This window comes from Populus nigra, chromosome 7 (genome assembly GCF_951802175.1).
Source record: "Populus nigra chromosome 7, ddPopNigr1.1, whole genome shotgun sequence".
Classification (NCBI taxonomy): domain Eukaryota; kingdom Viridiplantae; phylum Streptophyta; class Magnoliopsida; order Malpighiales; family Salicaceae; genus Populus; species Populus nigra.
In genome coordinates, this window is record NC_084858.1 from 17,246,110 (window position 1) to 17,269,094 (window position 22,985).

Below are 22,985 nucleotides of genomic sequence, written 5' to 3' on the forward strand. Positions count from 1 at the left end.
CCACGACAAGTTTTCATATTTAGAGGATATTTATTTTTCATAAAACACTTTATGAATAGAAAAAAAATACATTTCAAACTTTTTACAATGCTTATTGAAAAATGATATAAAAAAAATACTATAATACTAGAATATTAATGATATATTTGAAGATAAAGTGATAATAATGGTTGTAATAATTGTGATTGTAATTATAATAATGATATAGGAAAAGTGTTTGGAGATAAGATAATAACATAAGTGATGATGATTAAGGTTGTAATAATATGATGAAAGGGCAGGAGTATAAATGGCGGTGGTGATGGTTTTAAAATTATATATAGTAGTCAATATAATTATTTTAATATTTAAATAATATTATAAATAGATTAATGTCATAAAATGTCTTACAACATTTCAAGAGGTGAAAATATTATTTAACAAATTAATAAAATTTAAAAGTTAAACAGAAAATATTTTATATTAAACCAATTTTCTTTAAAATAGTTTACAAAAACTAAATACAAGTAAATAAAACCAATTTCACAAAAGCATATATATTTGGCATTTCTCTATTATTTGATGTTGATTGGTTACCCCCTACTATTAATATGATTAATGGAGACTATTCACTATATATTATATTAATATCCGAGTCCCTTGATTTGAGAGAGCGGTTAAAATGACAACATGTCGTGTTGGGAGCGCGACACATATAAAAAAAATAGAAAAAAATTGATTAACAATTAAAAAATATTAAGAAAATAAAAGAATTGTTAATTTTTTCCCAAATACTTAATGCTAGAAATTATTTTTCAAGTTTTTTTAATCACAATGGAATTTTTATTAATTTATCTTAGATTTTTTTAGTATTTTTTAATTTATAGCCGAGTTTTTATTTTATTTTCTAAAGACAAAACAATTATAAAAAATAAAATTTACATTAAATTATAAAATCTTGAACACATAAATTCAAAACTTTCATGAAAAATAAAATTTAAAATCATGTCTATAAAAACATATACAAGCTGAATCAGGTATTTTTCATCAACAAATCAATATTTTTATCCTTCCATAATAACAAAATAAATTTATGAACAAATTGAGGTGGACGTCCGGCGGAGCCAAAAGGAGTGAAGCTTCCCGGACACTGAAAAACTTTCAGCTTTGCAACGAAACTGGGATTTTTTCTTTGTTCTCTTTTCATGGGGACAAGCATTGGATTTTGAGCCACACAGATGGTCTGGCAAGTTGAGATAATCCTAGTTCATCAATTTGATAAAAAAAAAATAATAATAAAAAGGAGTTGATATGTTCCTGGAAAATCATTTGAGTTATTTAGAAATATTGATGATTTTATTTTTAAAGTTGGATAGAAGTTGTTTTTTAAATTATTGTTTTGTATTGAAATATATTAAAATAATATTTTTTAAATATTTTTTACATCATTAAATCAAAATGATTAAAAAAATAAAAAAAATTCAAAATAATAATAAAAAACATGGTTGAAAAAACAAATATTGTCAGTCTTTATGACTCTGATTGCCTTCTATTAGCCCCATTGTTGTTTTGTAAGAAGTGGAGCAAGTTAGATAGCGTTAACCACTCCTCGCAAACGTTGTACATATTCCTAACTTCCTATCAAAAGAAACTAAAATGGCTCTTGGTTTTTCTATAACATCAATTACTGTTTATTCTTTAATATATTATTGTGAATTAAAATAGTAAATGTTTTTTAAAACTCTCAAATTTAGTTCTCTAACTTCTATTTTACACAATTAAGCATGTTTAGCTCAATTGAAAGATAAAAGATTGAAGTGAAAAAAAAAACATGTAAAATATATGGCAACTTTGAAGTTTATTTAAAAAGTTTATTTTAGTTCTTTATCTTTTTATCTATTAGATAATCGGTCCTTTTAATTTTTAAAAATTTGATTTTGATATCAAATTTTATTTTTCAATTCTTTTATCATGGGGGGAGAGTGAGGAGCTTGCCAAATACTGGTGTAGAGGGAGAAGAAGTCATCATTGAAATAATTCCATCCACCAAAACATTCTATTGTTGTGGCAAATACTTCCATATAAATACGTCAACTTCCTCTTCAATCTCATATCTCCACCTTGTAATGTTTCACCAACTTAATCGTGGCCGTTCATCTCTACTGCAAAACCTTGTTATTGAACGGAGAGTACTGCTACTAATTAATTAATAAAATACTAAATTACGTGAATAAGTGACCGATTATTTTTGTGTTTTTTTAAAAATTAATTTTTATTTTTTTTTTACCTTAAATTAATTTTTTTTTATTTTTACATCGTTTTAATATACTGATATCAAAAATAATTTTTTTTTAAAAAAATTATTTTAATATATTTCAAAGTAAAAAATACTTTTAAAAAAATTATTACTACAATTTTAAACACATATTTTATTGAGACAAGCATCAGGTTTTGAGCCACACAGATGATCTGTTAAGTTGAGATTACCGTAATCCATCAATTTGATTGAAAAAAAAAGTTCATATATATCTAGAAAATCATTAATAAAAAACTATTGATGATTTAGTGTTTTATATTGTAGTAATTATTGTTTTTCAAAGTGTTTTTTATTTTAAAATACATTAAATCACCATATAGCCATAACCAATAACACTATTATAGTATTTTGTGTTTTTCTTTTAAATTATTTTTAGGTGATTTGAAAATTATGCTTTGATTTTTTTTTCAATTGTGTTATACATTGGTTTCATAAATTTAGTTTTTTTTATCTTGATTTTAATATTTAACATTAAATTTGTTGAAAGTGGAGTTTCATAATTTTTTTATAAAATTTTTATTGTTTTTTATTCCACCATTCAATCCAAGTTTATAGTGTATTATTTATAATTATTATTTTTAATTTGGCCGTTATTGTTTTCATTTTTTCATTTTGTTAATGTTTTGATTCTTTTCAATTTAACTCTCAAATTGAGAATTTATTATTTCCTTTTAATTTATTTTTTATTTTAATTTTAACCTTTATTTTTTTAACTATTATTTTTTATTTTGGATGTTTTTTTTTGTTCATCTCATCATTCAACATTTTAATTTTTAGAGACCAGACTTTATGATTTTTCATGTATAGTGCTTTTAGTGTAATGAACTGAATCAAATGTTTGAAAAGTTAATACGAGTTGATATTTTTTTATCTTTTTATTTTTTGAATATAGTTGATTGACCTTAATTTTTTAAGAAAAAACTTTATGATTTTCCTTAATTTCCTTTTTATTAAACTATCCTTACTTCATCCTCAATCTACTCTATAAATATATAAAATAGTCATATCTCATGCCTAGTTAAAGAGGTTTGATGTCCTAGCACACCTTTTCATTGACTTGAAATCACATCTCTTCATGGCATTTGATGTAACAAGCTTTCTCTCGCTCGGACAAGAACCAAAGGCAGACACAAAAGGAAAAGGCTTTGCGGGTGCTCCTAATCCTACCACAGTCCCAACAAAAGAAGCCCAGCACCCACGTAAAGGATGGAGAAAAGGCGTCGCCATTTTCGACTTGGTTCTCGAGCTGTCTGCCATTGTCGCTGGTCTTGCTACCACTAGCGTTACGGATCATGCTTTTCCTTTTTTTCTCACTCAGTTCTTTCAGTTCCAAGCTCAGTTTAATGATCTCCCAACTTTCGCGTAAGCATGCTTTTCCTTCTTCAATCTAAAGCTAATCAAGCCCTGCTTCATCGCTTCAGATCAGTTCTGGAAAGCTAATTAAATGCCCAGACTGTATCTATCCGTGCCCATGAGCAGGTTTTTCGTGGTTGCTAATGCCAATGCCATAGCTAGCGAGCTCCTTGCCCTTCTCTATAGCAGGACCGAGCCTCCTCCTTGTCGTCTTTGATTCGGTGAGTTCATCAAGTCACTGTGAATCTATAACATGCTACATGCTAGGAATAATCTACGAACAATAACAGCAAATGCAGCATAAATTTATAATAACTAATCCCGCATGAATTTATCAGAAATTAAAAAAAGGAGGAGTTTTAGCACATCGAAATACCGTATTTTCAATGTGACACATAAATTAAGAGATTCGAGCGTTAATTTAATATATAATAAAAGGACCTTATTATTTATATCCATAAAATTAAATTTAATAATAAAGAGATGTTGGATAAATAGGAGTTCTTTGTTGTACCATGATTCTTATCCTAATCATAGCTATGTTTCCCGATGAAAACTAATTACTAAAAACAATCTGTCAGTACTGTATTAATGAAAATAAGGGAACCAAACTCTAAGGCGTGTTCTCGCAATCCCAGGCTAACATTAAATATCATCCCTCCACAACTTTGTTTCTTTCGGAGGTTTCCTGTTATTTGATTATTTTTTAAAATATATTTTAAAAAAAATTATTAAAAAATTATTTTAAATAAAAAAATTAAATTAATAATTATTTTAAAATAAAAAAATTATTTTAATACAAAAACAATTATTAACGCAATCTCAAATACTATTTTAAAATAATAATAGATTTATCATAAAATAAGGGAAAACCCACCTTTACATCCCTAAATTAAGTATGGAAAAACTATACAATATAAGCAAAACCCACCTCGACTACATGTACGATATATAATATTATAATATGGACTCGCAAGGGTGGGCATCCTGAGGGAAAAAAGGAGGAGAGGGATGGGAAAAGCGGGCTTTTGTTGAGTATTTCAATGCTGGGAGGATTGGAGAGCCCGGGACACGCTAAAAAGAAGAGGAGGCAGGGGCACGTGTCATGGTCTAAGAGAGATGAGGGATGTGTATGTATCAATGCAGTTGGCCGATTTCTCGATGACCGGACCACAGCACGTTCATGGTGTTGGTGAATCATCAGCAACCACTCATCATCCCCCCGGGCCTCCATATTAGCTGGAAAGTGTTTTTTTTTTTAAATAATGATTTTTATTTTATTTTTTCATGCATAGCTATATATTATACAAAATTAGTAAAAAATATAGTGATGGCAGGGCCCGAGAAGGGCAGTATTGTCCGATACTATAAGGAACTGAAAACCTATAATAAATGTGTACACGGAGGTTTACAGAATGGATGAAAAATGATTGTATTGTCCTCAATACATTGCTGAGTAGTATGCAAAATGATATTATGGTCGAATTATCTCTCATTACCAAACTACTAATGCCATGTGGGAAGCTCTTAGACCAAAATTTGGTGATATCCATGCAACAAGGTTGCATGGCTTGAGTTTGCATTCTGACACCTACCAAAAATGTGCTAATCATACTATGAACCATCACTTAAAGTTATGTCAAATATGATTCGAGAGTTGAAAGTTGCAGGGAATAACTTTTTTTTTTGTTTTTAGGCGTAACATGGTGGTAAAGGGCTTGAAATTTGCACAGTAGGTCTCGAGTTCGAGTCAGGACGTGCATCTCTTGTAAGAACCTTGGACAGCCGGGGTTTTACTTACTCACCTGGGCCCACAAAGTGCACTTTCCGGAAGTGGGGTTTCCTCGAATTCAAAAAAAAAATAACTTTTTTTTGTTTTTAGTTTAATGTAGGTGTCTGAGTTAGCTTGCGCACACTTCAACTAATCTTACGAGCTCTGAAGTTAATGACTATATATCCCTACCGTGTCTTGATTGATGAGCAACATGTTCAAGTTGTAATTCACCTCCTTTTTAACTCCTGAGAACACATGCGAGTTAACATGGTGCACAAATTGAATGTTCAAATATCTGAGGACATTGCAAATAATTTAGAGTTAGAGGATGGGTGATTAGATGCTGCTAAATCCTCGAAGGATTTTGTTGCTGAGTCTAGTACTAGAAAAGCAAATAAGGTCAAATTCAAGGGGACTAGTGGAACATTAAATACTCTAAGGCGACAACTACTCTGAGATGGTAAGAAAGACAAATCTGAGATGATTTGTTACAATTGCAAGAAATAAGGACACTTTGCTCATGAGTACACTAAGTTGACGAAGGTACTTATTGTCTCGATCTGAATTTTTAGTTTCAATGGCAAATATTTATTTATAATCATAAAATTTAAAATATAATATTATAGTATTTTTATTGGTGCAACGAAACGAATACAGAGTTTATTAGTAATCGAAAACCCATAAATTCTGGAGCCAGACACCTCGCATTATCTATTCATAAAACTAAGTTTAATAAATGCTAAATTGTACAAGACCCTCCTTAATTAGTGGTCAAAGCACCATCAGTCCTTGAACTACAGTGCTTGGAATGGAAATTAGGTTTCCGTCAACGGTCCTTGTTAAGTTAAATCAACGGTCCTTATTCTAATTGTTTGATCTTATTGAGTCCACTATTAATGGAAATTAGGTTTCCGTCCAATACTACTGTGCTTGTAACTCTCTGTTTTCTTTTTTCCTTTTTCATTTTATTCGAACAATTTCAAAACTATATAATAGGGTATTTTTTTAATGAGGTCACGTGACTTTCACATGCCAATTTTGTTAGCAATTGGGAAAAAAAAAACCTAATTTTCACTAATGGCGAATTAAGTTAAATCAAATAAATAGTATAGGGACTGTTGGCGCATAATTCTTAGTCTATAGAATACTGATTTGACCGATAATTCAGAAGTGTTTAAGTGTTTTTTCTTCTTTTCATTAAATGCTTTTTTACTTTTCTTTCTTCTTCTATTCATTGAATTTAAATTATTCATCAAAATTTATTTTCAACAAAATTATCATAATTTTAAATAAATATATTTAGTTAATATTTAATTTTATAAGTATTTATTTTTGTTATTATATTATTAAATAGCAAAAAAAAACTCAATGAATTTCATAATCCAGGTTGTGGGTTTGACAAATTAGGCCGCAAAGTTTGAATTGATGCAATATGTAGCTGGCTCAATATTTTTTTAAAAAAATCATATTGAAATTTCTTTTAAAGCCAAACCATACTTTTATCGGTCATATATGTTGTTCTTATACCTATCAAGTCGACTAGATCATATCGAGATAATTTTTATAACGATAAATTTAAAAATCAAGTTAGGCAAATAGTAACCATCTAGGTGATGACCCAGTGGTAAGAGTTTAGGATCAAGAGGTTTGTTCCCTCTGTGCTTTCAGGTTCAAGCCATGTGGTTGCTCATATGATGGCCACTAGAGACTTATATGGTCGTTAATTTCAGGGCCTGTGAGATTAGTCGAGGTGCGCGCAAGCTGGCCCGGACACCCATGTTAAACTAAAAAAAAAAAGTTAGGCAAATAATCGGGTTATGAGATTTCAAGATTGACCCGCTAGGTCGTGGTTATAACAATACCAAATTGTTCCTTTTATCTTAATTTCATCTTTCAATTTTTTTCTCTTTCAATTGAGTATTTTTTGTCTTTTTTTAGTCCATCATTGAACAATTGGTAGCTTTTGAATTGGTTTTTATAATTTGTTTTAATTTATTTTTCATGAGATTATAGTAGTCTCAAGCAAACATTCTGATTTTTGATTGACTCTTAATTTTACGAGTATCTATTTTTATAATCATATCATTAAGTAAAAATTAGTTTTAAAAAATAAAGTTATTAAATACAATGGAATCCATGATTTAGATTGTAGGTTTGGCGGGTTAAGCCATGAAGTCCAAATCAATCTAATATATTGTCATCTCAATATTAAATTTTATTTTTGATTTTTTTTAAAAATCAAACTATATTTTTTAATAATTGTCCAGATTATCTTTAAACTCATCAAATTAACTGTTTTATGTTATAATAATTCTCATACGATTTAATTTTAAACTACAACTAAGCAACAGATTAGATTAAAAAAATTTAAAATTAATTAATTGAATCAAGTTTAATAATAACATTAAATACTTCTCGAGGCCTAATGTTTAATTTTTTTTAATCTGATCTCCAGCTTAGAGCTGGCGCAGGGAACTAGTCTCCCTACTATTATACTTGCGCTTCCCCCCCCGCCTGCCTCGACGAGTTGTGGTGGCATGGCATGTGCAGAGGGACCTCCTAAAGCTCCTGATGGTCGCCATTGCTCTGTAGAGGGACCTCCCTAGTCTCTATCATGAGACATCAAGAATGTTTTCTGGACATTCAGTGGACGAATCTTGCACATTATGAAACATCTAACAATAAGGTGGTTAGACGACTCATTCATTATCATAATTATCTTTGTACAAATGCAACGACTCTTCTTCTTCCTCTACTGGCGTAGGGCCGAATTCGAATTCCGAAAGATCTTTCCATTTTGAGAAATGTTGGATAATTTGATTCTTACAATCTATAAATCTATAAATCATATGGTTTTTCTGTCAAAAAAGCAGGCGCCATGTTGTCCCATCAAGAACATGATTGAGATATACCGGCACTGCTAATGTAGATGTTACTTGTTTCTAGGCCACCGTCGTTTGCATGTTAGGATCAGTCTTTTTCAACGTAATGAAGATTATTCTCTTATGATAAAATTATTCGATTAAATTTGATTAAATGGGTTAATATGATCTGATTTTTTATTTAATTCAAATTTAAAATTAAATTACGTAAAAATTAGTTTGATGTAATTCAATTAACTTAGATGGTCCAAAAACAATATGGCTGATCAATAAAAAAAATATGAGGAATAAATTGGAGGAAAAAAAATGAAATTAATAGAAAAAATCTTATGATTATGCGTTTAAAATTAAATCGTATGAGAGTTTTCTCGATATAAATTAACAATTTGACCAGTTCAAAACTAATAAAACATAAAAAAAAAAAAAGAAAAAGAACTTTATTGTTCATGTAAATAGTAAAGCTCCGTTATATTCCCGGAGTAATATTATAAAGTTGTAGCTAAGAGGAACCTTCATTGATAACCTCGTGAGTATACTTTTTTTATTGATTTTTTTTTAAAGAAAAAACCTAAATTGATTCCTAAATTTATTTGAAAAATAGCATGGTTGGAGAAAAAAAAAATCAAAAACTAACAAAAAAATTATTTTTAAATTTTTTCTTATTTATAAGTTAAAAAATCATTTTTATTCTGACATACTTTTATCATAAACTTCAATAATTTACATTGTTGGGCATATATAGTAAATATTTAATTTGAGAATAGATTCTATGATAAAAAAATATTTTTATTGTTTCATGTGTAAAAAAAACAAATAAAAATATTAATCACATTCCCTACTAGCGGATAAAAAAATTGGGGGTCAGATTTTACTCCTGCAATATTTGACTTCACATTTCGCTTGGTGCTTACACATGTATTCCCACACTCGCTGGAGCGTGGAACTAATCTCCGAGAAGCAAACTTGTGTCCTCACGTGATGGGGTCTCGTGGAGCCAGTTCCGCTGGACCAACACCTCATTGCTATATTTCCCATAATTGAGATAGTTGAATAAGTCTCCCTTCACGCTTACCACCAATTAGAAGATGTTTACGTATCTCTTTGAAATTGTATTTTTTAAAATTTTATTTTTTTTAAAATTTTTAAAATATTATTTTAATATATTTTTGTATACAAACATTTAAATCAGAACAACTACCTCATTTTCAAATAACAATTTAAACATAAATATAACTCTGATAGCTATAGTTCAATAAGTCCTGTTTTTATTTTTTAAAAATCACCAGTTCGAGTATTATAAATTTTAAAACTATTAAAAATTTATATAATTATTAATTTTAAAATTTTAAAAACTTAAAAAATTAATCAGAATATATATAAACTACTTCGAAAACAAACATAGACAGGGAAAAAAAACCCAATTTGAACATAAACACTTCTCTCTCTCTCTCTCTCTCTCTCTCTCTCTCTCTCTCTCTCTCTCTCTCTCTCTCTCTCTCTCTCTCTCTCTCTCTCTCTCTCTCTCTCTCTCTCTCTCTCTCTCTCTCTCTCTCTCTCTCACACACACACACACACACACACACACACACAATAAAGTCATGATCCACATATAAATAATATCAATGATGCACAGTCAGCATGTCCCCACTTCCCTGCAGCGTCCACTGTTCATATTGAATAGTGAGCAGGACGAGAACCTCAATTACTTTATTCGTTATCCAGGCATGTACTTTTTATATTAGATAAATGGTTGTGATTCCCCACAATTCATTGACGGTCTGGTGTCACAAAAAAAAACACTTGGAAGGCCGTGGGGAAGAACTTTGTTCAGTGTTTATCAGCTTTGGTATATTTTTTTCTGGTTATATATATATTTTGAACTTTTTATTTTTTAATATTGTGTTTATTAATATTTGAGGTTGATGATTTATTTCAATCTAGTTTTTTATATAATTATTTAGGTTAAAAAAGGATTCTTAGCATTGAGTTGTATTTGATTTCTAATTTTTTTATTTGCAAGATATTAGAAACAAAGGAATTAAAATTGAAACAAATAATAAATCTTGCCCTTTTGTTTTTTAAAAAACCATGGTGTCAACTATGGTCTTTTTTTTCCTTTTATAATTATTTTTTATAATTTTATCATTTAATATTATATTAATTTAAATTTAAAGTTGATAATTTATTTATATTTACTTTTTATGTAGTTGTCTTGATTTAAAAAAAGCTTGATCAAGTTGGTGTTGTATTTCACAAAAAAAAAATCTAGTTTTATTTTTTGAAAAAAACTGAAAATAAAAGGATCAAAATTGAAACAAAAACGACAGGAGTTTTTCTATTTTTTTTTCAAAAAAAAAGAGAAAATGTTGTCATTTCTTTTTGGCTTTATTTTGCCTAGGGATTTTTGAGATTTTCTTTTTGGTCCATCCAAAAACTTCATTATGTTCACATTTTAATCTTTAAATTTATAAAAAATGAAGAGAAAGAGTTGCTGAAAAACAATGGATGAGAGAGAAAAAGGCTCGTTGATTGGATTTCAATAAAAACAATAGCTAAATTTGATGTTAACTTGTTACGAGAGGTGTTTTTGGTTTGATTTTATGTTTTTTTAATTAATTTAAGGGTTTTTGGGTTGATGAATTATTTTCTTGAGGTTGTTTATGTGATATAATTTATATAGTTGTGGTTTTTAAAAAATATTTTTAGTTGCGGTTTTTAAAAGATAAATTTTAAAAAATGTATTTATTTAAAACTACTATGAGATATATTTTTACATGCAAAATAAATGAAAAACATGTTTTCATAAATAAAAAACAAGTTATTCTAATGTTTATGAAATTAATATTTGAAATGCAATTACATACAAGATCCAAGTGCAAAAACTAAAAATTATTTGACTAACCAAATAATTTTTTTTTGTGTGATTAAGTAAGAAGTAGAAGGTAATGTAATACCAAACTGTTTTTAAAATATTTTACAAGTGTTTTTGTATAAAAATAATTTAAAAATTTAGTTGCGGGGGGATTCAAAATATTCAGAGTTAATTACGAGTCAAGATTTATTAAATAAATTTTAGGGTGTGATTTTATATAAATTTTAACAGTTATTATAAAAGAAAATAAGTCAGGTATCTGCAGGTACCTAACAAAGCACAAAGCCCTCCTCAATCCAATTCGTTTGAGTTGGGTGTGATAGTTGGTGATGAAATTTTACCTTATTCCTTTTCCATTCATATCGATTTGGGTTTTTCCGCACCATGTTTTGATCTTCCTCTTCTTCGTCAGGAATTCCCAGCAAATCCTCGACTCCTTGAATACAATGAGATTCCACACCTGGCGAGTCTTATACTCTACCTCCTCTTATGAAGACCATAGAATTTCCCTGCAAATTATGACCTTCGCCTGGAATGTGATCAAATAAATTAGTTGAGCTAGGTTTTTTCGGAGTTCTCATTGAAACACGCAGGCATGATGATTCTGTATTTGCCTGATCACAGGAAAAAGGGGACAGGAAGAGAAAATATGAAACAATGTGCTTCTTACCTATGATGATTCTGTATTTTCCTGATCAAGCTTACTATCGGCAGGTGATACCAGTGAAGTTACAGTTCATAGCTAAACCTCGAAGCTTGCTCTCAGCACTCGCAATACTAGCGAGAAGCTTCCCATAGGATTATCGATTGAAGTCGTCGTTATAATGCAGAGGAAAAGCCCACAGAACAGGTTTAATAAAATAATATTGCATAAATTCGATTCTGTGGAAATGCAGCCCCTTGAAAGGATCACTAACGAAATACCATATCTAGAAGCCCTGAAATTTAACAAAAATGGAACTTTGATGCCGGGATCTTGGATAGAGTTCGGCGATATTTTAAGAGGTAAATTAACGCATCAATTAGCCAAAGAATCATCCATGCCCCCGAAGAGACGAGTCGACCTCTTTCTTGGAGTTTTTTTTTGTACTGTAAACCGTCATGTGGTACTTGTAAAAGAAAACTCATTCCTTTTTTTTTTTTTTTGAAGGATTGGTTACCAGTTCTTGCAGCTGAGAAGCCTCGATTCCCCCCCCCCCCCAAATCATAATAAAAAAAATCGAGTTAAAGCATACATTTTATAAAAATCTAGAACAATCAAGATTTTACAGTAAGCTTCAGAACTGGACGAATAAAAGAAACACGAGCCAAAGAGACAATAAAAGCTTGCGAAACCAAGAACATAAGGAATGAGGCTCTGATTGATGGGATTCCAGAGGTAAGACAACGAGATTCCCATGGGAATCGGGTAAAATAATTTGTAAATAAACTGTTGTTTAATACCAAAACAAATAAAGAATTGGTTTCTGGACATGAAAATATTATTTTTAAAATATTTATTTGTTTTATCCATAAATAACATTTTCAGATACAACTAAAACTTTTAAACCTTAAAAAAATAAGAATAATAATAATAAAAAGTATATGTTTTTTTATTTTGTAAATAAATTCTCTCCATGTAGCGGATTAATACCGGTAACAAAGTTATCACTTAAAAATGGTATATTGAAATCACCCTTGTAATCAAGATTGAGATTTCACTAAACTGACTTAAAGAACAAATATAAATGATTGAAATGGTTACTTAATTGCTAAATCAAGCATGACACAACACTGCACCTAAGTGAATTGAATCAGAAAAGCATGGTTGGCCAATAAAAGTTGTTCAAGGCATAACTATAGCTATTCGTCGATAGGTGAAAGGAGTATGGAAGTTAGGAAGAAAGGTTGGACCAAAAATCTGTACAACCTTACGTCCCAATTTTTTAAATATTATTTTTTAAACTTTTTTATATTTATTTATTTTTAAAAAATTGATCAATAAAAAACATTTCCCAATCAGAAAAATCTAGCTTTGTTAATAAAAAAGTGTTTTTTTAAGAGGAATATACTTTCTAAAAGTAGTACAAAATTTAGTTTTTGATTTTGATTTTTTTACACTTTTCGTTTTTGATTTTTTTACTGTTGAAGACAATGCCATTCTGAAGAGAATCAAAAGATTCACCCTAATATTATTGTTTCAACATGTGGTTAAGAACAATGTCATCCTAAAAATAATAGTATCAGCTATCAGGTGCCGGGAAAAAGAAGAAGAGAAAAAACTAAACAAAGTCTATGATATCAGAAGCCACTCAGTAGAGAATCTCATGACGTGTGATAACTCATCTCATCCTGTAAAGCACTAGTATAAAGATCAGTCCATTAACAAAGTTGACGTTTTCAACAAACAGTTTCATCTTCAATAGTTTTTGAACTGAACAGAATGCTCCATCATCTGTCCAATAAATTCCACCTTTTTAAGGAAGTTACTGTCTTTCCTACTGGTATCCGATCATTGGCAGAAATGAACTTTTAAGATCTAGAATTAGGACTATGTGTTAGAAAATTAATTAACAGATAAGTACTCTCTTCACTTGGTTTTATATGAATAATCTCCTTCGTTGAATTAGGACTATGTGTTAGAAAATTAATTAACTTGGGCATTCTACAGTCACCAGAATGCCCAAGTTTACTTAAGTTGTCCTGTGCATTTTGGCAACTGCATGTGGTATTCAGATTTTTTCTCAATGACACAAAATACTTAATGCTCATAGTGACATCAAGCAGGTCCTAGATGATAAGGTAGTTTATGCAACTAGCCCTGACATCGCTAGGTTGATTGCAAGTTTGCAACTTTTTCCAATGATGTCATCATGCTAAAGTATAACAAAATGTACTCTGCATATATCAAGAACAAGTCAAAATATGCTGTCCATAAGTTTGATCTGATACCTTAAGGACAGCCAGATAATAAGATGGAACAAAACCAATGATCTTGCCTTCCCTGTACAAGCTATTGCCTCCAGCATCAACAAGAATACCCAGCAGATGATGGCCACTGCACTTGACCTCTCAGAAGTAGTATTTCAGCTACATCATCGAGGCGGGGGGGCGGCGGTGTAAGCTACAATAATAAAGAATGCATGTTACTAAAAATGAAGAAGACCTTACAGTCTGTCTGTGGCCAATTTAGCTACAGCATGGTAATTTGTTGCCTGTAACAGACGGGAACAACATTTTTCAAGTAACTCATGTTTAGTACCTGTGATCTAACAGAAAAAACTTCATTGAGCAAAGAAGATTGTTCAACGCATTTGAGCAGGTTTGAATAGAAGTGTGATTTTCAGCACAATCCAAGCATGCGTAAGATTATATATGTCAAAAGATGAAAGAAGATGGATAGACACTGTAAGGCATGATGATAATTAAATTTGAAATATGCATTGATCAGCAAAGCAGTTTCTTTTTAAATCATTTCTTTCACCAAACAAAATTGTAAACCAGAAAGAGATCACATGTAATAGCCGGAGATAAGTTTTAAAGTTTAATAGCATAAAAGAATAAAAGCATACAACGTGACCAAACTTATCCCAGATGAAGCCCGGACCTGTTACTTCAACTTTAGCATTCTCATCCTCTGTAAGCGTAACTAGACCATAGGACTGCTGGGGACTTTAGCTAACTCAAGGTCCTTGCTAAAAACAACTGATGGTGAGGTTTCCTACATAACATGTCACAGAAAATGTCACTCGTACGAACATAAACAAATAACGACACCAAAACGACAGAAGGAAAAGTTCTCAGGTCCATAATCGATGCGATGCATGCATTTCCCATACAACTAAAACGCAAAAAACAGTCTATTTACAATCAAGAAATCCTTTAAGAGAAAACACATCAAACACATGTAAAGCATGGCCATTTGTGTTTTATACATCATATAAATTATAATATTGGTTCTGCTTCTGCAATATAAATAAATACATATGAAAAGAGATGTATGACACAAGAAATTGTTAAATTGTCCAAAACTACGTGACCCAGTTGTTATTAATCATCCAACAAGCTAAGTGGGTCCTTAATTAGCGCATCTAAAACAAAATTAATCTCCTACTCGATGATTCAAGTCCGAAGCTGAAATGGGCGTGGCGTGTGCGATAGAGAGAGAAACCTGGAAGAGGTGAGTGACTTTATCTTCTTCTTGCTGAAGTTCATCTTGTTGTTGGGAAACAGAAGAAAACTGAACCGAACACCGCCATGTCAGAGGCCTTTGCTCCCCAACTGATAACTGTGTTCTTGAACAGCTAATTGGTACTAAAGAAAAAAAAAGTGTGTTTTTTTTTTAATTAGTATTAGATGTTTTTTTTAACTATATATAAATTTAAAATAAAAATATTTATACATACATTTAATTAAATAAAAAAAATTATATTTATTAATAAATAAAAATAAAAATAATAACTAAATATACATTTAAAAAACAAAAATAAATCAAAATATTTAACCTTTAATACAATTTATTCACTTGATTATATTCAATAACTCAATAACTTGATTTATTAAAATTATTATTTAAATAAATATAAATAAGAAAAAAATGTTTTATAAAATTATATTATTAGAAATATTATTTAAAAATAAATATTTTTAATATTTTTTTAAAATTGAATTATATGAAACATAAAAATATAAATAAATTAAAATAATTTTTTTAAAAATTAAATACAGACAGAAAATAATTAAAAAACTGCTGTTATTAAAAAAAACATTATTTTCAATATAATGATGTGTCATCCTAACTGGCGCATCCTAACTGGCGCATTTTATATTGGGAAAAAAAAAATATGTGCGGGGTCATGGAGAATTTTTGTAGGGTTATAATTGTGAATTTGAAAAAATCAAAATAAAAATTAGAAGAAGAAAATGAAAAAAAAGAAGAAAAAGAAGTTAGTTCACTTTTAATTTGATCTCAGATTAGAACCCTAAAAATTGGAGAAGATAGTGACAAGTCAAATAAATAAGAGAATCAAAAGACAAGCCTTCCTTTTTATCCCTCTGAATCAATTCAAATTTAAAAAGAGCAAATGAATCCCAAGAAAATGGCGCACAACAACTTCTTCTCCTCTCTGAGACAGGTAAAATATTATATTATAATTACAGAAAAGCATTACATATTTGACATCTAACAACAGCATAAAGCAGTAATCTTTGTTGTCATCCTATGTTTTTCGTTTTTGCAGGTTGAGAAAAGAATGAAGCTTGAAAACCCAACAACAGTGGAAACTAACTACGAAGAATCTCTGAGCACACCATTATATCTCCACACAGACCAAGAACCCATTAACAACAACAGCTTGACATCTTCTAATGAAGAAAGCAGTGAACCCCCACTAGCATTTCTCTCACCTTCGTCACAATCATCTCCAAAAACCTCCCATTTTTACCCCAAAATCATCAAAGAATCCAAAACCAATGACATTGATGATATTCAACACTTAATTCAGCTTTTGGGTTTATCAGATATTAGAGAGAGAAACCGAAGACACCAAGAAGAAGACGATGTCAATGAGAGGGTTTGTCTTGGTGGCGGCGGCGGCGGCGAGTGTTGTGGATGTGAAGGTGGGTTTTTTGAAAAGATTGTTGGAGTTAAAGGGCCTAAGTGTGAGAAGGAAGTGGAGAGATTGGAGGGGTGGATTAGGTATTTTTTAGGTGATGGTGGAGAGGAGAGGAGGGAGCCTTTGATGCTGGCTTTTTTGCTTTTGGGTAAGGCTGCTTATGAGCTAGAGGGTGCTGATGGTGGCGGCTTGGATTTCCCTTCAACTATTGAAGAGTTTTTGAAGCTTGACCCACCAGAAGAATAAAGATTGAAGCTTCTTCTTCTTCTTTTTTTGTAAGTTGAGTTTATTAGCAAAATAAGAGTGGTATTTGCTATCTGTAGCCCCTAGGCGAGGTTTGTCATTAATGGTAAGGGTGGATTTTTTGTCATTAATTCTATGAGAATGTTTATCTTTCCTGGTTGTCGTTGATCATGTATTTTTTTGCTATACGTGTTTTGGTTTTTTGTATTCTATTTTGCTTTCAGAATTTGATAATATATAACTGATGTTTTGAAAATTGAAATACTGAACTGTGAATTTTTTTTTTATATTTAATTTTTTTAAATTATTTTGATATTTATGAAAATAATTTTTAAAAAATAATAAAAATATTATTTTTATATTTTTTTAAATAAAAAATATTTTTAAAAACAATCACTCACATGTAATATTTCTCAGTGGAAAAAAATACTACGAGAGCTTCTAAGCTAGGCTGAACTTGTTCCTAGATGAAATTGTCAACTGGAAATTGCTAAACCTTGATTTTTTGTGTCATTATAACAGAACAAAGCATTTCGATATTATTAAGAACACTATTACATACTATCCATTCTCGGCATAGTGGAAGCATTTGCTGTGAAATTGAGTCTGCAGTCTGCCTTTCTTCTTTAATATGCAGCAGACAATCTGGTTCTATATCATGCTGCATGCTTGAGTGAGATCACCACCAATTTCGATTACCTTGCACTTATCTTCTGAAGGCAAGACAACACCTCATTCATGTTAGGTCTATCCTCAGGATTTGGATTGGTGCAAGAAAAGGCTATTTGAAAGAGCTGCTCCAACGCTTCTTCCTCGTTGGTGAGATTCTTAGTAATCACTGGGTCCAGTACTTGAAGAAGTCCATCGATGCCATTGGCGAGGGCCCTTTCGACTAGTTGACGCAAGCTGATTGGCAATCCATCCTTGTCTGTGAGTCCTGTTGGCCTCCGTTTCATGAGGACCTCCATTACTACAATCCCAAAGCTGAAGACATCTACTTTAGTCGTCACTCTCCTCATGTACGCAAACTCTGTGAGACCATCAAGCAAGTTGTAGTGAAGCCAGGAACGTATAAAAAAGTAAAATGAATAAAAAGAAGAAAAGAATATTTGAGATGGAAGATATGCAAAACGTGAAACTGAAAATGGAAAAATGAAGTTCATTATAAATGATAAAGTAACATGTTTATTAAGATAATCTGTGAAATGGGATGAGCAAGGGAATGATTGATTTAAATACTAGACTTATTCCTCCAACCATTTATTAACTTGACATTTATCAGAAACTTCTATGAACGCCCAAGAAAAGACAAGGTAATGGAGAATGAAAGGTTACCTGGTGCCATATAGCCAATGGTGCCTTCAAAGGCTGATGCTGAGGAGAGACTGTTTCCATCCTGCAGGTGAACGCCCAGAATTCGAGCTGTTCCAAAGTCGCTCACATGGGCCACCCAATCACCATCCAACAGCACGTTAGAGGGCTTCAAGTCACAGTGTACGATTGGAAAGTCATAGCCAGAATGCAAGTACTCTAGAGCAGTTGCAATGGAAACACAAACATTGATTCTCTCATACAGTGTCCACCATGACTGATCAACCTGAGGGTTATGTATGATGCTCTCCAAGTTCCCATTCTGCATGTATTCCAAAACTAAAACCTTCAGTTTAGCACTCTCCCAGGCATAGCCAAGTACCTTAACCAGATTCCTATGCCTAAGTTGGCTCAACGTTTTGATTTCTCTGTAGAAGCACTTGTCAGATTCTGCAGAGAACTTCTGAAAATTCAGTTGCTTAACAGCTATAGTCTTGCCATCTTCCAATTGACCCTTGTATACCGTGCTCAAACTGCTGGCGCCGATTATGTTTTCTTCACTGAAGAAACTTGTAGCATTTTCTATTTCGTTCCTGTCATACCTAATGAGTTTCAGTGCTGAAGTGAACTCTGGCTCCATATTCTCGGTACTTGTTGTTTTATGCTTTTTGGCACGTTGGAGGAATAATGGAATCACCACGGAAAGAACTAAAAATATGGACACCACTCCAATTGCAAGGAGGATCAATGCCGTCTTCTTGGAAAAGGTATGTGAATTCTTCTTGCTGCAGGACTTCAAAGATTTGGTTCCACAGAGAGCAGGATTTCCAACCAAACTAGATGAGCTGATGTTTTTGAATAAACCAGACTCCGGAACGCGGCCTTCAAGATGATTGAAAGACAGGTTAAGATGCTTCAAGCTCGAAAGATTTCCAAAGCTATAAGGAATTATGCCCTCCAACTGATTTCTAGAAAGGTCCAGGGCGCTTAGATGCTTGAGTTCTGCCAACTTTTCGGGAATCTGACCATTCAAATCATTCCTGGAAAGGTTCATGAGAGAAAGCATGCTCATTTGAACCAAAGCTTCAGCTGGAATTGAGCCAGAGAGCTTGTTTCCTGAAAGATCAAGAGAGAACAAATTTCTGCAGCCTGCAAGTGTTTTAGGAATGATTCCTGAAAGATTGTTGTTTGAAAGATCAATGGCCTGTACTGCTTCCAACATTCCAAGCTCTTGTGGAATGTTACCATCTAAGAGATTGTATGATAAATTTAGAAATATTTGCATGCTTTTCATCTTTGCCATCACAGATCCAGGGACTGACCCTGTAAGATGGTTGTGAGAGAGATCAAGAGACATTAGTCGAATGAGATGTTCCATACTCGTTGGAATAGATCCATTAAGTACGTTTCCATGGAGATCCAAGGCCGAAAGCATTTCCAGTTTTGAGATAGAAGTAGAAATTGGACCCGTAAACCTGTTGAGCTCCAGCTGGAGAACAGTTAGACGTGTCAGTTCAAAAATGTTCTCAGGTATTGGACCTTCTAAAGCATTGCTATGAAGGCCAAGCCCCTGGAGTAGAGTAAGCTTGGATAACTCCGGTGGAATATGGCCTGAAAAGCTATTTCCAGAAAGTTCTAAAAAGAAAAGTTGAGTCAAATTTCCAATCTCTGGTGGGATTGGCCCTACAAGTGAATTGAAGCCATATTTCAAAATCTGGAGATTGTAGAGTTTGCCAATGCCTGGTTTTAGTATTCCACTAAAATTGTTCTCTGCCAAATTTAAGATTATAAGATTGGAGCAATTATAAAGGTCTTCTGGTATTTCCCCTGACATTTGATTTGACCCAAGGGATAGCCTTGTTAGATTGTACAACTGCCCCAGACCCTGTGGAAGTTTCCCTGTTATTCTGTTAAGAGCTAAATCTATATACAAAAGTTGGGTGCAATTGGTGATAGTTGTGGGTATGGATCCCTCCAGGAGGCTGGCGGGCAGGCTAAGGTTCTTCAGATTATAAAGCATTCCGATATTCGAAGGAATCTCTCCCGTGAGGAAATTGAAGCCTAAAGACAAGTATGTTAAATTTGTCAGGTTTGTTATGGAGGCAGGAATTTCCCCAGTGAAATTGTTTGAATGCAGAGTCAGCACCAGCAAGGACCTCAAAGATCCTACTTCAGGAGCTATTCTTCCAGTTAACATATTATTTGAGAGTCCTAAATTGGTTAACGATTTCAGATGGAACAAGGACAGTGGAATGGTTGAATTTAGCCTATTTTTGTGCAGTCTCAATTTCTCCAAATAGATCAAATTTCCTAGCTCAGGGGGAATGACTCCACTCAACTGATTGATGTACAAGTCAAGTTCAACCAGCTTCTCACAACGGCCTAGTTCAGAAGGGATGTTCCCAACTAGGGAATTCTCAAACAAGACAAGAAATTCTAAGTTTGACAAGTTCCCTATTTCTCGAGGTATCATCCCAAACAAGTGGTTTTGACTTAGGTCTAAAGCTTGCAAAGCTTGCAACCTTCCGATGGAAACAGGTATTGAACCAATCAAGTTGTTCCCATAAGCTACAAAGAGTTGCAGGTTAACCAAGTTTCCTATTTTTTCTGGTATTGTGCCAGTCAGATTGTTGAAAATCACACCAAACTGTAGCAGGGAGGTGCAGTCACAAAGGCTCTCAGGAATGCTTCCATTCAAATAATTGCCACCTAAATCTAGAGACTGCAAATTCTTAAGGTTTCCTAATTCTACTGGAATAGGACCCGAAAAGGAATTGTCATAAAGAACAAGTTCAATCAACTGGGAGCAAAGTCCCAGCTGAGGTGGAATGTGCCCTGTGAAAGAATTTGAAGTTAAATCAAGAACCTGAAGGCCTGAAATGTTGCCAATAAACGGAGATATCTCGCCTTGGAGCTGCATCCCACCAAGAGAAATCTCAATGACTTGATTCAAGGAATGGTCACAGGCAACACCAGTCCAGTTGCAGTGATGGCTTGCTTCACTCCAGTCTGCAAGTGCTCCTGAAGGGTCATGCTTGATGGCATTCTTGAAGGCCTTCAAGGCCTCAACTTCAGCTTCCAAGCTTGGTTCTGCAGATTGAGCAGCAGTAAGCAGAACAGAACAGAAGATGAAAGTGTGTAAAATAAAAACATTTCGAGACACCATTGCTATAGAAATTAATAGTTGAAACTGATACGAAAGGTTTGAGCCAAACGAAGCTGTTATATACAGAAGGAAAATTATGACCCCCCAGGCAATAACCAATAGGAAACGTCTTCATTCTTGCCTAAAGAAACCAAACCTCCGCTCGATATTTTGATGGAATGTTCACATGCAAGGAGATTTGACTTTCAGCTTACTAAATTGTGACCACCCCACCCCACCCCCCCCCTGTCTATAATATATCCAGTTCAGCACATTGCTAACGTAATGTTTTTTAGTGTGTGTGTATATATATAAATTAATCTAATATGATGACTTATAAAAATACAATTTTACTTAAAAAATATTCAACAATGATATCTTATATTTTTTGAATATTAAGATAACAATATATTAAATCAATTAAGGTCAACTTTGTTGACTGCTACATTTGTTATTTAAGTCATGAAACTGTGATAATTTTATAAAAAATAAATCGAAATAATTATGAAGTTCAATTCCTCAACAACCCAATGCTAAAAAATAAAATTGAAAAAAATATTAATTATAAAAAAATAAAAAACAACCCGATTCAACTCGAGTTAATCTTTCAAATCTGTGACTCGGGGTCAAGATACCAAGATTACCCATAGAAAAAAAAATTAATACAAATTTTAAAATCCAATTCTCAATCAAATCAATATTCAATAATAAATTTGATAAAAAAATATTTTAGCATGCAAATATGTTTTCTAGAAATAAGAAAAATTCTCCATATGAGAAAAATGATTATAGTCAGAATGAAAATTCTTATCTACTAATTTGTAAACAGGTTTATTTATCTGTATTTTTGGAAAAAATATTAAACTCATTAGAAAAATAGTCAAACAGCCAAAGGCGTCACGAATTACACAATAACTTTTTTGAAAGCTGAAATTATATTAATTCTATGAAAGAGCTCGATTTAATTTATGTAAGAAAAACTCTTGCACTAACTGGTAGGTATCACAAAAAGGATCAAATATGCATGACGATAAAACATGCTCCCATTGACGATATGTATTTAGCTGTCTTTTCAGGGGAAGAAAAAGGTGTGAGTTCTGCAAGTTACATGTAAACTCTACAAGTCTCATGTTTGAATTATTTTTCTCTGCCCAGATGGTGCTGTCATGCCTCTCCCTCCCTTGTGGATTTTTTTTTTTTTGAGAATTTAGGTAAGGGTATTATGGAGATTGGACGAGGGTTAACTTAGGGATTTCACAGTAGATGCCAACGATATATGGTAGTGGTAGGATAGCGATGATAAAAATGCAAGTTGCAGAAAACGGCAAAACTTGAATGGTCGGCTGTGGCCCAAGCTGACAGAAAGCGGTCAAAAATACAGCGGGGATCAATAGGATTGAAGAACACAGAATTCATATTCTCTGCACGCGTTTGTGGGCTCAACCTCCCCAACTCAATTATTGTTATTATTATTATTATTATTATTATTATTGAGAAAATCTTCACGGATTTGGT

General features: G+C 32.1%; 3 protein-coding genes and 1 long non-coding RNA gene across 5 annotated transcripts; 2 read left to right on the plus strand and 2 right to left on the minus strand.

The window, feature by feature from the left end:
• Nucleotides 1-3,371: 3,371 nt before the first annotated feature.
• Nucleotides 3,372-3,866, plus strand: LOC133700132 (casparian strip membrane protein 4-like). The gene is made up of 2 exons (XM_062123684.1): nucleotides 3,372-3,658; nucleotides 3,776-3,866. The coding sequence occupies exons 1-2, from the start codon at nucleotides 3,372-3,374 to the stop codon at nucleotides 3,864-3,866; spliced, it is 378 nt and encodes a 125-aa protein (XP_061979668.1).
• Nucleotides 3,867-13,882: 10,016 nt separating this feature from the next.
• On the minus strand, nucleotides 13,883-15,468 carry LOC133698383 (uncharacterized). The gene is made up of 3 exons (XR_009843101.1): nucleotides 15,328-15,468; nucleotides 14,764-14,877; nucleotides 13,883-14,280 (listed from the first exon to the last, which is right to left on the minus strand). It is a non-coding gene; the product is annotated as an uncharacterized LOC133698383 (long non-coding RNA).
• Nucleotides 15,469-16,051: 583 nt separating this feature from the next.
• Nucleotides 16,052-17,145, plus strand: LOC133699461 (uncharacterized). The gene is made up of 2 exons (XM_062122697.1): nucleotides 16,052-16,291; nucleotides 16,397-17,145. Exons 1-2 carry the CDS (start codon nucleotides 16,241-16,243, stop codon nucleotides 17,015-17,017), a joined length of 672 nt encoding a protein of 223 aa, XP_061978681.1. The 5' UTR covers nucleotides 16,052-16,240; the 3' UTR covers nucleotides 17,018-17,145.
• Nucleotides 17,146-17,487: 342 nt separating this feature from the next.
• On the minus strand, nucleotides 17,488-21,679 carry LOC133699460 (LRR receptor-like serine/threonine-protein kinase FLS2). Of its 2 annotated transcripts, XM_062122696.1 has the most exons (3): nucleotides 21,628-21,679; nucleotides 18,350-21,415; nucleotides 17,488-18,044 (listed from the first exon to the last, which is right to left on the minus strand). In XM_062122696.1, exons 2-3 carry the CDS (start codon nucleotides 21,243-21,245, stop codon nucleotides 17,710-17,712), a joined length of 3,231 nt encoding a protein of 1,076 aa, XP_061978680.1. In that variant the 5' UTR covers nucleotides 21,246-21,415; nucleotides 21,628-21,679; the 3' UTR covers nucleotides 17,488-17,709. The 2 variants fall into 2 exon arrangements, with proteins under 2 accessions (XP_061978680.1, XP_061978678.1); XM_062122694.1 differs by lacking the exon at nucleotides 21,628-21,679 and having other exon boundaries at nucleotides 18,350-21,545.
• Between the last annotated feature and the right edge of the window lie 1,306 nt (nucleotides 21,680-22,985).

Excerpts from the sequence above, each read along its gene's own strand:
- LOC133700132 (XM_062123684.1), top strand. The coding sequence starts at position 3,372 with ATGGCATTTGATGTAACAAGCTTTCTCTCGCTCGGACAAGAACCAAAG. Across the intron at positions 3,659-3,775 it reads AATGATCTCCCAACTTTCGC|GTTTTTCGTGGTTGCTAATG; the intron begins GTAAGCATGCTT and ends GCCCATGAGCAG.
- LOC133699461 (XM_062122697.1), top strand. The coding sequence starts at position 16,241 with ATGAATCCCAAGAAAATGGCGCACAACAACTTCTTCTCCTCTCTGAGA. Across the intron at positions 16,292-16,396 it reads TCTTCTCCTCTCTGAGACAG|GTTGAGAAAAGAATGAAGCT; the intron begins GTAAAATATTAT and ends TCGTTTTTGCAG.
- LOC133699460 (XM_062122694.1), bottom strand. The coding sequence starts at position 21,491 with ATGGTGTCTCGAAATGTTTTTATTTTACACACTTTCATCTTCTGTTCT. Across the intron at positions 18,045-18,349 it reads CATTGGCTATATGGCACCAG|AGTTTGCGTACATGAGGAGA; the intron begins GTAACCTTTCAT and ends ATGGTCTCACAG.